The 18,291-nt window shown below is 43.3% G+C and overlaps 1 protein-coding gene across 2 annotated transcripts in view; it reads right to left on the bottom strand.

Moving 5' to 3' along the window:
- Positions 1–659: 659 nt before the first annotated feature.
- Positions 660–18,291, bottom strand: part of GLIS3 (GLIS family zinc finger 3) — a 345,944-nt gene continuing 328,312 nt past the window's right edge. For both annotated transcript variants that reach the window (XM_019478202.2, XM_059724758.1), the window contains 2 exons: positions 6,480–6,662; positions 660–5,699 (listed from right to left, as the gene is read on the bottom strand). In XM_019478202.2, coding sequence (XP_019333747.1) covers positions 5,563–5,699; positions 6,480–6,662 — 320 coding nt within the window. In that variant the 3' untranslated portion in view covers positions 660–5,562. The remainder of the gene's footprint in view (positions 5,700–6,479; positions 6,663–18,291) is intronic.

Raw genomic sequence — 18,291 nt, 5'->3', positions numbered from 1 at the left:
AACTTGGCTGAGGGATAACTAGCTGGTTTCCAATGTATCTTGTATTGTCCAGGTTACCTGCTGTATAAAACAGAGAGGTGGTTAGCCATGTTAGCCACACTGCCTACCTTTTGTATAGAACTGGCATTGATAGAGCACCAGCCTTTCGTGCTTGACATCTCTCCTCATACACCAAAGATAAGACAAACTAGGGACTATTTCCATTGTGTTCAAGTCTCTGAAATGAGTTTAGAATTCCATAGGCATATTTAGAAAAATAATGCATCAGTCTTAAATTCCTCCTCATCCCAGTATGCATTTAGTTTGGAGAAGCCTGTGAACCAAAACAACAATGTAAAAAAATCTTAAAAGTACAAAAGATTTAATTAAATAAAGCTTCATATTTTATTTATGCCCCCTCTCACCAAGTAAACACACACAGAAGCAATAATTTTTTTCTGCAGCTTCCCAGCCCTCGTATATCCCATAATTAAATCCAGTCTTCAACTCTGACCCAAAGAAAGATGACTTTTAAAAAGAAAACTCTAAAATATTTTCCTTATATCTGTTTCTAATTACATTAAGCAGTCTAAAGACTAAGCATTTTATAGTGAAAAACAATGGCTGGAGCAGCCTTGTTCTCAGACACCCACAACAAGACATTCCACCAGTCATGTCAGTGTGTTATAAATTTCCAGTTTTATTTTGTACCATATGCACAAACCCTTCATTTTACCTTTTACATAAAAAGGACTTCAAGAAGCAAGACAAAAATAACTTACGATTATATGAAACATAACTGTAACAAATCACAAAACTATACATATTAATAGAAAAAAGTGTAACTAATTGTTCAAAAGATTTATGACTTACAATATGCAACAGATGTGACACTGTAGTAAAATCATCCAGATATACAGTATGGTATATGGAGTTCAAATCTATATATGTGAAGATGTATAAATATGTACAAGTGTCTTAAGGTTGACGGAAAACATATTTCCACTCCCTCTCCCCACCAAAGTGCTTTGTGTAAAAATATTACACAAGATACTCTGCTTTCTGTATAAAATAGAGATTTTTCTTAATAAAAACACACCCCGTTAATTTTTAAATGTGGGTTTTTGCTGTCTCTGTTCCTATAAAAGATAATAAAACAGACAACTTCACACAAACAACAAAAAGTGCTGTTTAAAAATGTTGCTCTAAAAATTGTACAGTCGAAAAGGGAACAAACACAATTAGATGATTTTTTTACAAAGTCATTCACAACTCTTTAAGGAAATCACAAAGGACAATATCATATGACAAGTGGCATTAACATTGCAACACTTCAGCAACTGGTATTAGTAAACTATAATGTCTTTCTTTTTGATACAAAATGCTGTTTGAAGCTACATTTTTCAACTCCAGTGTAGACCCTTTTCTACTGTAGACATAAATATACCATTTGAGGCCAAGAAACAGAATGATATAAAAAGAATTATTGTAAATTACTTAATTATAATATTGTCTAACGTACATTTTCTAAAATAAAACCATCTTTTAGATATAAATCCCTTTAGAAATTTAACATTATCCAGCAATCTAAAACAAAACGTATCAATTAGGCACATGTATTTGAATGAAACTCTGGCATTAAACTTTGTATGTTTCCATAAGCACCATTTTTCTTCTGTAACTTGACAAACAATTCCCTATTTAAATATTCAAGAAAACAATTATATAGAAGCGTTCTTTTGCTTATAACTCTCTGATTGAACCAAGTTGATCTCTTGAAGTCTGTCTGTACTCGTATGGGAATAATGAAATAATCATGAGGAATCACTCTTTGATATATAAGTAAACAAGGCATACCTTTCAACAAGCCGGGAGGTAGCCCATCTCCATGTACTTCTGGTGACAGTATTGTGTTTCACTTTATGATCAAGGCACTTTAAAAACCAGTAAAACATGTGATTGACTTCTAAGAGTATTTTTTTTTTCAAACTTAGCTGATAAAAAGGAAAACTGTCAATGTCCACTTTTCATTTGGTCTTCCTCTATTGTTTCTGTTGTGCTTTGCCATTATAAGGCCACCTTGCTGCATAGTTGGTGCATTCACAGACTAGAAAAAAGTATTTCAATAGCTTCAAAGGTCAGAGAGGTCTAAATCTGAACTCTGCAATTATCTCCACTTGTGACGCACAGTATGGCCAGGTACAGACATTACACTTGTACTGATAGAAGTGATCAGAAACCAGTCTATACCTGTAACAGAACAGAAGTACAGTACATATAGACTGGCTTTAAAATGGCAGAACCCAGTCTAAGATTAGCACACCCCACCAGATGGTGAATGTGTGTTCTGTTCACTACTGATCTAAACTATGTTGCTTACAAAAAAACACACAACTTAGATAGATTTTGCTTCGGGCTTTTTGAATATCTGTACCTAGCCTAAGTGATCAACACATTTTGGTGGGGTCTTGGTTAGAAGGTAAACTTAGCTAATTTGACAACATACATATCCAAGGAGCTATTTCTCCCTGTACTGATGTCAACTTGGCATGCCAGAGATGGGGGAGCCACAAGGGGCCCGATTCTTATGACTGGCAGTGACTGCACGTGTGCATCCGGGTGGATAGCAGGGGAGGGGCTGAGGTTATGCTGCCCCAGCCCCTTTCCCTGCATGTGCTGCGAGCTGCATGTGTACCCGCTGCTGCCAAGAAGCTGGTGCAGGGGCTTCAGAGCCCAGCACAGCTGTTTGCAGCCTCCCAGGTGCCTTCCATAGCCAGCCCAGGCTCTGAGCAGTTGTACTAGGTGGCTGGCAGGATACAAACAGCTATGCTGGGCTCTGCAGCTCCAGCACTGGCTCCACGGTGGCAGCAGCTGTACACGTACTTCTGGGTGGATAGTGGTGGAGGAGCCAGGGTTGTGCTGCCCCAGACCCCTCCCTGGCTATGCACTCAGAGGTGCACATGCAGCTGCGGTAGTCATGGAACTGGTGCCAGGGCTGTGGAGCCCCATGCAGCTGTTTGCAGCCTCCCAGCTGCAGTTGGCCAGGGCTCTGGGCAGCTGCTGGCAGAAGCTGCCCAGAGTCGAGGTCAGCTGTGGCATGCCGAGGAAAATGGCCCTGCCTACCATGCTCTGCCACGTGTGCTAGGGATTGCTGACCTCTGCCTTAAGCAAAAGACCAAGTGAGTTATGCTTGCTCCATGGCCATAGGATGAAGCTTTAATATAGGATAAAATTAAATCTCTAGCAAAAATTACTAGAGTCAAGGTCTAGTACTCTTTGGAGTACTCAAGGTTAACTCTTTGGGCCAAATGTAAATGATATATATGTCTGTGTCAACAACTGCCTTGCATTTCAGCTTGGTAGAGAAGCTTCAGGTGAATCTGTACTATTCTTTGCCATTGCAAACAGTACATCATAATAGCTAGGCCAGTGGTTATCAACCCCTTAAGACTCAAGGCACCTCTTGCTAGATTCAAGGCACACCTCAGAAAGTGCCATATGTTAGCTTTTACTTGTTTTTTGACTACAAGAAAATTAAACAACAATTCTTCTATTGAAAGATTATAATAGGTCCAAATGTTTTGGACACTATGGATTCCTATTTGAAATGTCTGAGTTTATCTTTTGAATCATGTGTAGGTGTTTGTATACCTAACAATGGACCACCCCACAACACCTTTAGAAGGATCTTGGGACACCCTGATTAAAAATTACTGATTTAGGCATAATGACACAAGTAAAGACAGAGGGCCAAGTTCATCCCTAGTATTGAAAAAGCAAGAAGACAATGGATGGATTTAAAACAGAATTTCTGGAATTAAGCTGATCCATACTGCTATGAAATTAAGTGTTCTAAATGTATACTTTACATTTATAAAATAGATTAAACTTTCTCATTTGAGTGTGTGTATTCAGATGTGTTTTGTCAATATTCAGAAACCCCTTATCCCAAATTCATTCCTGGTACAACTCCAGCAAAGTCAGTACTGTGAATTCCAAGATTAATTTGGCCCATACTTTACTTGATAGATCACAAAAACATCTCATGTAAAGTAGCTTTTTAAATGACTTCTGGAATCCAGTCGTGTAGACTAAGGATTCATTTGGAATTCCTATGGCCTAGTGTGCGAATAAGCTCTGACAACTTGCAGCATGCAACTTGCTGGACTACAATAATTTCTTTGGATCTTAGTTCTTCATATTGTCTCAGGCCCTAATCTAAAGCCATCACAATATTAACAAACATTAACATGCATTAAGAAATTCCAAAAGATTTTGTACACAACGTGGATGAAAAGCTAAAAAATAGTTTTAAATAAGTAATCAGCAAAGATGCTTCTGAATTACATGGGAGCACAATGATGACAAAACTCATATATCTACACAAAACTTCATTTTCCCCTAGGCACATGTGGCTTTAAGGGTGGCTGAACTGATTTGGTCATAGCTTAGGCTGAAACTTTGCAGGTCAAAGTTTCAGCATGGAGTTAAAAAGAAAAAAAAAATAACAGCCAAGTTGTGGACCTCTAAACACCAACAAACCCTTAACTGGAGGAGCCACTAATGGAAAAACCCTGTAGAATGGTATAGGGATAAAGCCAAAGAGGATCAATACAGATTTGAAAGGCTTCTATACAAACTTATTATAAAACCCTACAAAATTTAATGGGAAATGCTTGTTTGCTACAGGTTATTTTTAACCTTCCTACAGAATCTAGAACAGGGATATAATTGTCTATTAAATTCAACAGTGTGGTTAAAAATTATACAGGAAGATTATTATTTATTAAATTCCCCTCAGCAGTGCTAAGATACAAAGGAAGTCCTTGTACCATTTAAGCTAGTGCAGTTACACTCTTCTTATTCATTGTATAAAATACTAAAACAGAAGAAGCAGTGAAAAAATAGTAATAGCCATTCTGCAAGACTGAAAAGCCAGAGGAATGGGAAGAAAAGACCAAACCAAGGGTTGCAGGAAATCCATTATCTGTGGTTTTTCGCTTCACAAAGAAACCGCAACAATGCATCCAACAGGTGATTCCATGATGTGTCTTAAATTGTTCTCCCTTTTTTGTGTTTGTGTGTGTGTTTAGGTTTGGAAGCACCACATACAAATAGCTTGTGCAAAAAATGTGCCTTTAAAATGTCTGTAGTGTTCTCAGGTTTTAGTCTTTAAAAAAGGATTTTCCAAAACCACATTTTTAAATGATGCCACCAGTGCTGCTTGAAAGGATTACAGCAGCAGCAGTTCTCTTATAGTCAGTCTTTGATTTCCCTTTAAGAAAACAGCAGTGCTGCCATGCAGCAGAACAAAAGAAAAGAAATTGTTGCTAAAGTTTTGGCAAGGTTCTCTCTCTCTCTCTCTCTCTCTCTTTTTAAAACCATGTTCCCCTTCAACCAGTTACTTCTGTGAGGCTGACTGACTGGCGACTGCATTTCCTGCTGTCCAGTAGATATGAATATGCACAGATACATGTGCATACATGTAGCAGTCTTATATATGAACAATAATATAACACTCATCCTGAACATCAGACAGGAAAGATGATATGCAAGAGTATTATGATGTGCCTTGGAATATTTTTAGCCTTCAGTATAGACAGAGGAAAGCTGACTAGGACAACGATCCACTGCATTTATTTGAAGGAAACTGGTGTCCTCAGATCCACTGCGGAACGAATCACCAAAGATACCTGTGGGTGCTGATGGAAGATCATAAACTAGAAAAAAATATAGAAATCATTCGTTAGCACTGAACAATGTTCAGATGATGTCTGTAGTAGTTACACAGAAGTACAGTAATTCATACTGGACATACCTCTTTAAAAATCCATGCTATGAACTCCTGAATTGCTTAGTATGGGAGAGAAAACTTTGCTCCACTGAATCCAGTGGTAAAATTCCAAATATGCTGAACAAGGCTAGCATTTCACCCAGTAATACACATGTGAACACTCCCACAGACACACATGCACTCTGTGTGGTGCATGTGTGTGTGTGTGTGTGAATGTGAAGATGGACCAACTGTGTGTGCACCAAGCCCATTCTTGTTATGTAAATCTAGTCAACTAAAATTCATGACTAAAACAATGTTTTTTGATTGGTCAAAGCTTCATAAGGCCAAAAAAAATAGATTGAGTCATCCTGGCTAGCTGCTACAATGCTTCTAGCAGATCACAGAAGTAGAAAGACTATACAAGCCTTAGGGGAGAGTATTACAAAGTGAATACATGTGACAGTATATGTCTCACCCAAAGAGGAATTTAGAATTTAGAGAGCCATATGGCCAACACAATCTGTACACATGCCAGCTGTCATACAGTGTGCCTGAACCACATCCTTAAAGCCAAACACCCTAAAAAATACTGATATACATCTGAGCTTTGGGAAATCAAGCATCATCCTGAGTTGGAACAGAGTCAACAAAGCAACAAGTCTTGGTAACGTTTATGACTGAAATGTAGATGCCTTGGTATTTTTAGTCCACAATAGTCACTTACCTGTAATACCAGAATGAGCTGAAAAGGCTCTGTGGAAAACATCGAGCCCTGCTTGGCCCATTGAGGAGGGAACTAGGCAGTCATCAAAAGTAGGAATTGTATTACAAGAGACACCATGTTGCATGTTCCTCTGAGTGTCAGTGTAATGTGGGGGGCAGAAAGTCTGAAGTTGCCCATAAAAACCTAATACAAAGAGGAAAGAAGACATTAAGATATCTGGATATTTTGTTTAGATGGCATAGACAGAGATTCATAGTACACTAGCAATAACAAACACAATAATTAAAATCCTGGTTACATTGACTGAAATTGAAAATTGCATTTTCTTCTTTTAGTCCTGGTTCATTACATAGCTTTAAATATGAGAATGCTTCCTTTGGAGCAGAAGTGTAAAAGATCTGGCCTATGGGCTGTATCTGGCTCACACAGACATGTAATTTGGCCTCCAGTGCTGCTCATGACTCTCAGAGTGACCCACAAGCAACAGACAGGCCTCACCCAGCACCCACTACAACTTCCTAGAGCAGAAGAGTGGCTACTGTGTGCAGCACGTGGCAGCCACTCCACATTGCAGAATGCAAGCTGGAGTAGGCTCTGCAGGAAAGGAAAGTGGAAGTGGGAGACGGTGTGGGGCCATGTGACAGCACCTATGAGGAGCTCCCCCATGGACAGGACCTGCTGCCTCAGGCTTTCTGCCAAAGAGACCTGAAAAGTGGAGTGGGTGAGGTGCCACACCAGCCAGGACTAGTGCTGGGCTGAAATCCGCTCAGGGTGCTGTGCCTTAAGTCTGAGGTACAGGGCAGCTGTGGGGAAGGGGGATGCTGTGCACTGGCAACTGCCCGTGTCCAGGTTCCTGCTCGCCAGATTGCATGATGGGCTGATCCATAAACCAACACTCCCCTGCATGGGCACCACATCTCTGGTGTGGCATGAGGCAGATAGGACCTCCGTCCAGCCTGTAAGTCTTGCTGAGGCCCAAAGGCAGGAGGGGACATAGGGTGAGCAGCCATGTGAACAGTGCTGGCTTTTTTGCCTCCAGTACATGTGGAGGAAATGATTGAGGGCTTGGCCAGTGCTGCCCAGGTTACAGTATAGCCCTAGAATGACCAGAGCAGGACCATGCTGCAAGTGGCACCCACTCCAGCCACTACAGGACATCTATGGGGGCAGTCTGGTGGTCCAATCCAGTCCAGTCTGGCCCAGAGACCAGCCCCTCACCAGTCATCTAATTGTGGGGCTGGATGAGTTTGACACCTTTGCTTTGGAGGAGTTTGGGCCCTCTGGCTCCCAACTACTTTCAATCCATCTTGCAACCATCCAGTTTTGACACTATCTATATACAGGCACTAGCTGACCAAAAATCATTATGGGGAGATTTTTCATCTTAATGGAAAAGGAAGACATGCCCATGAGAACTCTCTTCATTCTACAATCCTGTGCCCAGATCTGACATCCCTTCAAACTTCTTTTGGATGATTTAGAGCTATAGTCTGAAGTACTAATCTAAGATAATGAAAAATGTTCCTGAATGAGGACTCCGTTGAACCTATGCTAATTTACACCAGATGAGAATCTGTTCCACTATGTTTAAATGACCTGAAACTGCTCATCAGGGTTTATTACAAGGGAGCCTGCTTTGAATGTTTTCTTTTATTGATTATAATGCACATACAAATATTGGGTAAAAGTTTTGTTCTATAAATGCAGGTATAAATAATCAGGAAAATATCATCTGTTACAGCATGCAATAGACACACTGCAAAATAGACATTGCAGAGTATGGAATAGACCTAAGAGTAGATTTAAGGCTGGGCACTGTACAACAGACAGATCTGTCCAATACACTTGTGCATTTGCCTTCTGTTTACAGAACTACATATTAGGTCTAGGAAGGGCACATCCAGGGGGGTGTACATGCACCCCTTTGATTCCTGGTCCACCCAAAGTTTAAACCAACTGCCTGGCAGTGACAACAACACTTCTAGTCAAGCAACAGCGAGGGAGTCACTTGCCTTCATGGCTCATTATAATCTACCTGATCCCTTCTAACCTCTTCATTCCACCTGTATTAATGGCCCTCTTCTCTTTAATAGTCTTGATGTTCCACCAGTCAAGCTGTCCTTTGTTCTGGCAATTCTACCTGCTAGGTGCTTCTGATAATGAAGCTCCTATTTTATGCCCTACAGATTGTTTTAAACTCATTCCAATTAAGTTATATTTGTTTTTGCTTCCATCTTAAACTGATTTATACAGCCCTAGGTCTTGCATATTACTAAATCTACTAGTTTATTTTTAACTAAAGAAAAACATGTGTTGCTTTATATGTGATGATGCATCTCACCATCTGTACCTACCTTTTAAAAATTCTGGACCTGCCCATGGTCTAGGATATAGGCCGTTGCTGAAATGTAGGCATTGGACTATGTATTTATTTCAGGTGTCAACAATATGCTAATCACAATTTTTAGAGCCACACGTACACCAGCCAAATGTAAAACCATTATTAAACTAATATTTCCAAATTGGATTAATGCTAACAAAAGGTTCTTACTTGCCATTGGGTCCAATACCCTCCTCTCCATTCACTCCCTCCCATAGAAAAACTAAGGAAAACAAGCAGGTAAATGTCTTGAAAGGTTTACCCAGAAGTTAGGGGTAACTACATCCTTGTCCATTAAAAGACATTAAATGTGGGAGTTATATAACTTCAGAAGATGTTGTAAGCAAACAGTCCATTTCTAGTGACTGGTTCGTCATTTCTCATGCTGAAGAATATGCAGCAGTAAGTCATACCAAAAAGCCACTGTGGGAAAAATGACCCACTGCCTCAGAAAGCAACCTAAGGAATTTCCTGTCTCAGGTTTCTTCCACAGATATTACTTGCAACAGAAAATACTGATGTACTAGGCTGACTGCTCTAGCCAGTCCAGTTAACCAATTCTCATATGACACAGCTTTTGTAGAGTAATTTCCTTTTTACTTAATAAAGTGAAAGATCATTTTTCCCTAGACTCATGATGCACTAGAACCAGAAAAGTAAAATCTCTTTACACATCTGCAGTAAACAAGGTTAGTACTACAGCTTTTGGACCATGAATCATAAATTCAAATAAAGAGTATGTGGAAAAAAATGGTTCATTGTATTTTGGATGACATGTAAAATGAAGAAAACGTTGGCCATTTGTAGTCATTAAAAATGTAACCATATTACCTCTCAGTCCTCTTAGGAAAAGTAAAGGAAGTAGACCCAGTGTACTGAACAAATCTTAGTTTGGGTATTTAGTAGAGACAGGCAATGTAGATAATGCAAACTTCAGTGCTATTCATAGCCTTAAGATTGTCCAGATGCCATACAAATGATGCTAGTTTCAGGCACATCTAAACTTAACAATGATAAATATATACTCTGAACACTCAGTGTGTGTCCACACATGCAGGCATGTGTGCTTGCAGCAGCTCAAATAGCAGCAGCACAAATTTGTGCCGGAGATTTGTCATGGGGCAGTGTGCGCCATTTGGGGCAAACTGACCCTGCCCAGCTCCTCCCAGATCTTCAGCCAGGGGGAGCTAGGGGTTGGAGCCAGCACCGGTGAGCAGCTAAGGGCTACGTGCCCTCAGGAGCTTCTGAGACCCATCCAGTTGGAATCTGGGGACACTAGCCCCTTGTGCCAGATGGATTGCTAAAGCAGCCCAAACCCTCTACTCTCTGCAGCAGTTTGGCAGTAGGGGTTGCTGCCTGGCTGTGACCTGCTGCCACCTGACAGCATCCACCCCTTGGACCTGCGGCCCCATATCTGTGTGCCTGCCAGACCCAGACGGGGACCACATGGCTGCCTGGGCTGTGGTACAGGCTCAGCAGCAAAGTCTCTTGCACCTCTGGGCCAGCTGCCAATGGGTTGTGGCTGCAGTTAGCCGTCATGCAGCACTGCTGTCATGTCTTCTGGTGCCCCCACTCTGCCATCTGGGCAGCTATCACCCAGGAGATGTGCTCATTGCAGTGGCACACTTAGAACTGTTGAAGCATGTCCTCCTGGCCCCAAATGGCCCCAGCTGGGTCCCCAGTGCTGGCCCTGGGCAGGCTTCTCCAATCGGGTCTCACCACTTGTCCCATCAGCAGGGATCCTGGTGTTCCCTGTTTAAAAATTGCAAATTCTCTAAAAAAACCCCAACCCAAATTCTCTAATTAAAGTACCTAAAATCTGTGTTCCTCCATGATTAAAATGAAAGGCCACTATGTATAGAGAGATCAGTTGGACAATGGTTTATTGATATACTTACAATTTTAAAGCAATTTGGAAGCCTGCCAGTGCACACAGAGCCAGCCTGGCCTGCTGGCATGCACCTTTGGACAAGATCGGGCCAACTCCTGCCATCACCCAGGGCTTCTGGCACTGCAGGCAGGGCCATTGGGCTGGGCTGGTTCCTGACTCTAGGTGCCCTGCGTGCCATCGGGTTGGCAAGAGTTGGCTTGGTTTTGTTTGAAGGCTAGCGCCAGCGGGCTGGGCCAGCTCTGTGCGCCACATGGAGCCCCCGGGTCTCAGGTGACACCTGCCACTGCTGGGAGTCTCTGCCAGCAGTGGCGGAGGGCCCACTGATGGCTGCTGCTGCTGCTGCTGCAGGGCCGTTGGGCCTGTGTGCCATAGAGGCAGGCAGGGGACCCACCCCTCCCACACAGTCCCTGCACCCCGATAGTTCCCCAACCCCCACACAGTCCCCTCCACCCCAAAGTCACTATCTACTGGGGACAGAGTCTGGGTCCCAGGCAACTCCAAGCACTGCTGCCAGCCAAGCTCTGCTTCTGTTTGCGTGCTGGAGCAGCCAGGGCACCCAGCAGTCAGAGATGCTCTGGTTGGGTGCTGCAGTGTTTCTTTGGAGGACAAAGCCTCTGGTTGCTTCAGGGCATGCTCCAGGAGTGCACCCTGCACCGCTTTTTACCACTGTGTTTTCTTTAGAGTCCGCACTGCAAATATGCAGCGCAGGGAACATTTTTTCATTCCTAGCGTACCTCCTGCAGTGTCTCAAACTGCTTTGAGATGCTCCAACAGGCATGTGCTTGCTTGTGCCCATCTGTGGGGTCTGCTTATGTCAAAAAGTAACACCAGACCTTGAATTTTCTGAAAATTAGCTGATAGATGTAGAAGCAGTCTACACATTAAGAAGTAACTATAGGGGTTTGTTTGGGCAGCAAAAAATGGACAAAAGGACCTGTTGTTTGCCTTTAAATAGCAAAGAAACAAGAGTAAGTAGCCCCTGATGGTATGGGGAAGATATCTGAAGACCAGCTAAAGACAGCTGAAAGTAAAGGGAGAAATCTTCTCTAGGAAGTCATGGTCACTTATAGGGTGGGATATCTAGACAAAGGTTAAGTATGGCTATGCGAAATGGGCCCTATTCAATTCAGATTTGGATATGGCCCAAATCGGGGACAGAGATTCTATCTGTTGATTCGGATCACACTCCCCGATTCAATTTGGCCAAATCCGAATCTGACGATTCGATGCTGATGCAGTGAATCAGCGATCTGGACACAGGCACAGTTTTAAAAGTTTTTTTCTACATACCTTGAAATAGCAGTGTGGCTCGTGATCGCTGAGATGCTGGGGCACATGGAGTGTCCCACAGGAGCATGGTGGGGCTCTCCAGCATGCTTGGCTGCAAGGGTCCTCTGATCGATTTGGATTCAGAGATTTGGCCCCTGAATTGGGGGCCAAATTGTGCGAAACTGAAGTTTTGCACAGCCCTAGCGGTAAGTGATATACAGAATCTAAATATCTGTATTTGGGAGGGAGGCATCTATATACCATCCAAATGATAGGACATCTGACTATGAATATCAGCGTATTTGTCTACTACTAGTGATTAGAGACTTTTCACTCTGAGCTATCCAGTACTTACTTATAAGGTATATTAGTAGGCAACCACTGATTGTCTGGATCGTGGTGTATGCATCAGAGGTCTAATCAGTAGGCCTCTGCGAAGCTGCTAGTATTTGCTTTGGATTTCGATTCAGCTGATTTGAGGGACAGTGATTCAGTTCAGTGATTCAAATCACTGTCCTGAATTGATTTGGCTGAATCGGATTCAGAGATTTGGCTGCTGCTGAATCTCAATCTCTTAAAGGGCTGGGCTGGGCGGGGCAGCTGGGGGGGGCTGGGGGAGTGAGGGGGGTTCAGGGGCTCATGCAGAGCCCCCCATGCAGCATGGGGCAGTGGGGGACAGTGGGGATCACCCCCCCACCTGACAGCAACCAGTGAGTGGGGGCTTTTTTTTAAAGAACTGGGAGCTGGGGCAGGCGGGACAGCCATGGAGGACTGAAGGAGCAGGCGGGGGTCAGGGGAGCAAGCAGGGGATGGGGCCTGGCAGGGGTTCCCCCATGGTCCCCTCCTCCAGCCCCCCTTCCCTGCCCCCTACTTAACCAACTCCAAGTCCGGCTGCAGATCCCTGCTGCAGCAGGTGGGGGCTGCCCAAATCATTGAAGCTCTGAATCTTTTCCAAAGATTCAGAGAGCTTTAAATTGATTCAGATCTTTTTATTGGTCTCCTGATTTGATTCTGATTTGGAGATTTGGCCACTGAATCAGGCCGAATCTCCTCCAAATCGAATCACCACCCAAAGCTTCACACAGCCCTACTAATCAGGAGTCTGATGAATCCACTTGTATGGAGTACTGCAACCATTACAGCAAGAACTTTGATACATATATCTAGGCAAGAGTATGGGAGAGTGGAAGCTACCTAAGACCTACCACCCCCTTTTTAGACCTCTGAGACAGAATCCAAAGGCCAGACTGAGTCCAGACATTCAGTGCCTCAATGGTTGTAGCTTCTGCCAAAGAGCAACAGATAAGAAGTGCTTCTGACCTCCACAAGGGCATGTTTCTGTTGGGGTGCTGTCTCTTAACCTTTCTCCAACCAAGGAATACCCACAAGATGGTGGGAGCTAGGGTTCTGAGGCACCCTATACTCGTCCTTCTTTGGAGGTTACAACATTGTGGTATTTTATAGAAGCTACCTTGCCACAAGTTGACGCACCACGCTGGCCCAGTCAGATGCATTTTAAAGTCATACCCAGGACCATATAAAGTATATAATTTAAAATAAATACTATGCATCATTTTATCTCCCAAAAAAGAAAATTTAATGAAAAACATCCCATCCAGAATGCCTTCACTTTGCACTTTGATACAGGCTAGGATCTCAAAACTATGCTTGGACTACAGGTAGAATCCAGGTATATTTTCATTAACTTCCTAAGGGGATGAGTGCATGAGATGGTTGTTTTTTAAAAAACTGCAGTAAGTGTTCATGTATGGTTAATGTCCTTTACCAATATGAGTGGGAAGAACAACAGAAAGTATATATTGGAAAAAAATGCTGTATTGCTTCACGAAGTACAACTGATTTCCTGCTAAGCAGGAGAAAAGAAGTGCAGTTTAAGAGCTTTATGATTCTAATTAATTTTCCTTTGAGACTATTTCTCTGGGCTCTTTGAGAAAACATACAGATCTTGGTATGTCTAGTGTATGTCCTATTTGAAATGGAAATCTAAACACTCAAATAGACGCATATGGGCCAGGATTATGGATGGGGAAGCAGCCTGAACCTTCACCCATAACTCAAGAAAAAGCCCACTGGAAAACTTTGAAACACAAGATGATAAAAATGTGTGAAATGCCATGTGTTTAAGCTTATCTAGGGGTTTGGTAAGAACTTTAGAGATAACAACCCAGCTTATACCTCTCAAACAGCATTGCAAATGGTTACGGGGGGGGGGGGGGGGGGAATGAACATATGGTTTTAGAAACTGCTTTAAAATGTGTTCTTAGATTATTTTCTTTGGGGAGGGGAGGGGAAGGGTATCTTGGATTAACCCAGAAGAAACAAAGATAATGCATAAATCTGATCCTTCCCATAAGCAGTCTGCATATGTGTACTGTAGGCAATGCTAACAAACTGTGGGCTCCATCCTGAGAGGCGTAGCATTCACAAATCTCATTGATTCGGTTGGAGAGTTGGGTGCTTAGCAACTCTTAGGTCTGGCCTCAGTGTTCTGAATATTTTTCTAAGTTTAATTGGAAGAAAAATGAGCCAGCTTGCAAAGCATGTTAGCTATTTACAACATTCTCTCCTCACTGCTCCATGCTGACATTTAAGAAACAACTGTAGTAAAAGAAAAAAATGAAAAACAATAGCTGTCCAAAACTTGATTTAGAAGCTGAATTACTATTGACAGTGCTTTGTGCTTCCTTTAAAAATGCTCTTAAAAACAACTGCTGTCTCAACCAGCAATGGGCCACACTGTGAAAGTTTACTGTTGAGTCAGACCAGTTACCAGAAACAGTCATTTCAGTCTATAGTAGTCAGAGCCAGCTGGCAGGGCTTTGTAAGACACATGCTGAAAATGTTCTTTCACATTGCTCTGCGCTTATTCTCTATTTGTGCCTTTTCACAGCATCCTATTCTTAATGCAGAACAGTCTGGCAATAACACAGACGATTACAAGTTGTAGCCTGGCACTATGGCTAATTCAGCCCCAAGGTAAGCATAATGAGTCAGATTCTCCAGTCCTTGCTTACTCCTTACTTAGGCCCAAGAAGCCCTGTAAGTTTTGTTCTAATGTACAGAAAATAGCCTTTGTACATACACAGAGAAAAGAAACTGTGAAAGGACCCAAAGCACTTTCATTCATTGGCCAATTCAGCAAAATTTTTAAATCTGAGAATAGAAAAAAATGTATTCTACTGTTTCAAGTATTTCATCCATTGCACATTTGAGTTACGGAGAATTGAACTGAAGCATTGACAACAGGAGAAAATAGAGAGATATCCCCTAGCTGCCAACTTATCTATCTATCTAGCTATCCACCTATCCTTGATAGTCAAAGTGCATCGTATCCATGTCCTCACCACTTTCCCAACCTGGAGGCAGCTCCTAGCAGCAGCAATGTCAGAGCAATCCTTCTGGCCTAGCACACCCTGTACGAGCTGTCCATTCCCAAGAGGACTGGTGGCCTCCAGTAGTGGCTGCTGCACAGGCTGTGACCACTGGCACCTGCTTCTGGACTGTAGCTGAGCCTGCCCCTTTCTCCCCTGCAGGGTCGGGTTGGGGCCAGGCCATGTCCCCTTTCTCCTGTGGGGCCTAGTCAAGCTCTTTTCCCATGTGGGGCTGTGTTGGGGCTGGCCTGCCCCCAACACCCATCAGTGTGGCCAGATGCACCTGACCCAGGTCCCAGATCAGGACCACTGGTCAGATCTGGCCTGAAGCCAAACCCGGCACTGATAATCTGGCCCACCAGGCAAAAAGGTTGGGTACTACTCATTTATATCTATCCATTGCTAGGCTATTTAACATTCAATAGGTCTTTGAAAGTCTCTCTAAAATAAAAAATGATACTAAAAATGCTATTTACTAGTACAGGGAAATTATTTTTGTTAGTAGCTTACACTTTGCTATTCTAGACCAACTTTGCTGTAAAACCAATCACAGCTTTGTAGGAATCAGTGCACATGCACTGAGTTTGAATTTGTCCCAGTTGGTTTTGGACACATTCAAAGGACCAATTTGGCTTATCTAAAAATACTTTCATTCCAGATAGAAGATATGAGGGAGAATAATAAAGGAAAACCAACAGCAATGTTTTTGCTCAGGCAGGTTTTTGTTTGTTTTAGCAAATTTAGCATTAGTGAGAAAATTTTTATGTGGGGACAGATTTGCAACATCTTACTACGGACCAATGTTTAGGCCAAGATAGCAATTAGGTCTCCAGACCTTTGCAACTTTTACTCACCCTCATGGGAGTTTGACAAGTGAGCAAACTGTGTAGCAGTTTCTGTGTTAAAAAGACCTATTAAGAGGCTGGTTTAATAAAGTTCTACCAGCAGAATCTTCCCCTGAGGTGAACAATTGTACATTGCATCATTTGCTCTGTAATTATATTATCAATCTTAGTTTAGTAAGGGATACTAGTAAGGATGCATGAGGCTGTGAGAATGCAGTTTGAATTTCAGGACCCTCTTGGAGTTTGCAGGGCTGACAGTAAAGAAGTTTTTTTATACACTAAATTAATGTGAGAAGTACCCTCAAAGACAGTAAATCTGAAATGATACTATGCCTTTATGTAATCAATTAACTAGAATCAGAGCAGAAGTGCAATTTAAATTGGAACCTGCAACTAAGAACAAAGACCACAGAGAGACATTGCATCTCTCCTGGGAGAGTTGCTGCTTTCCCAGGAGAAACTACTAACATATAGCTGTTCAGGATTTTTCTTACAGAGCAAAAATGGCTGCTCCAAGATAAAAATAACCCAGGAACAACCAGAGTTAAATCATTCCTTGGAGAGTTTATCCTGTGACAGCAAATGTCTGTACATGTTCCCTTCCAAGAGAAGTCACAACACACTCCTCAAGCATCCCAGGGTGCTTTGCTCTTATCTTCCCTCTTCCCCCCTCCAAGAAGAGAGTGTGTCACTTGCTGGACTCTACTGCTCCAGCCCAGCAGGGAGCAGAACACACCCCCTTCACTATCCCACATTGTGCTGCAGGGAAACAGGTTGATTCTGAGTTGATTCTGAGTCAGCCAATCAGAGTTGCTGTGTGCACTGCCACCATCTGTCTCCAGACAGATTGAAGGAACTTGCAGAGCACACTGAGATGTGTGCACAGGGCCCCCCTGGCTGTGAAATGTCAACACTGCAAGTTCTGTGATCTTCGATGATCTTGAATGTCTGTTGAGACATCTCTAGGTAAATTTTTCTATCAGGAAAATAAATCTGGGAGAATTCTTCCAGATCATTTGAATGTGTGTATGCAGCCTAAGGGCACTTGTACATGTGACAAGGGTTTAGTCTTTCGGGTTGCAGTCCGTTTATGCCCCATAAATGGAAATAGTAAGTTTTTAATTGAAACCTCACTGTTTCAATTACCATCACTGTATATATATGATTCTCCTGAGGGTTGCAGGTGCCTGCTGAAGGCAGAAGTGGTGAGAGATTTGATCCTTTTTTTATTTCTGGCGGAGCCTGCCCACCTCTTTTGCGGCTAGAGGGCCATTAATCTGTCAGGTCAGCTCCCAGCTATGGGAGATGTGGACAGGCTATGTTGGAAAAAACAAAAAAAGGATCAGGCCCTTCACTGCTCTGCCTTTAGCAGGCACTTGCGGCTGGCAGGATGCATGGGGCCACCTGGAAATTGGCTGGCTTCCCCCTGGGGCAGTGTAAGAATGCAGCAGGAGGATGGCTGGGTTTGCTGGCAGCTGGAGAAGGCAAAGGGGATGGTGCATGGGGCACTGGAAGCCCAAGCAGACTGATAGCTGGCCGAGTGCAGCCCCTGCTCAGAGGTGCCCCATCCAATACTTCCCTGAGCCCATCCAGGCTTCCAGAGCCCCATACACTGTCCCTGCTGCCTTCTCCAGCCACCAGCAAATCCAGCCACCCTCCTGCCACCTCCCTGCACTACCTCAGGGGCAAGCTAGGTGTGCTGGCAGCTGGAGAAGACAGTGGGGATGGTTCATGGGGCACTGGAAGCCCAGGTAGGCTCGGGGAAGCATTGGATCAGGCACCTCTGAGCTGGGTCACCACCCGGCCAGCTAGCAGCTTGCCCGGGCATCTAGTGCCCCATGCACCATCCTTGCCAATTTCTTCAGCCACCAGCAAATCCAGCCACCCTCCTGCCACCTTCCCACACTGCCCCAGGGGCAAGCAAGTCCATTCCCGGGTGGCCCCAGGCATCCTGCTAGCTGCAGGTGCCTGCTGAAGGCAGAAGCAGTGAGAGGACCAATCATTTTTCCCCTGGAGCTTGCCTGCCTCTCCCACG

This window comes from Alligator mississippiensis, chromosome 3 (assembly GCF_030867095.1).
Source record: "Alligator mississippiensis isolate rAllMis1 chromosome 3, rAllMis1, whole genome shotgun sequence".
Classification (NCBI taxonomy): domain Eukaryota; kingdom Metazoa; phylum Chordata; order Crocodylia; family Alligatoridae; genus Alligator; species Alligator mississippiensis.
Note: the sequence above shows the minus strand (reverse complement) of the source record. Positions and strands in the feature narration are given on the sequence as shown.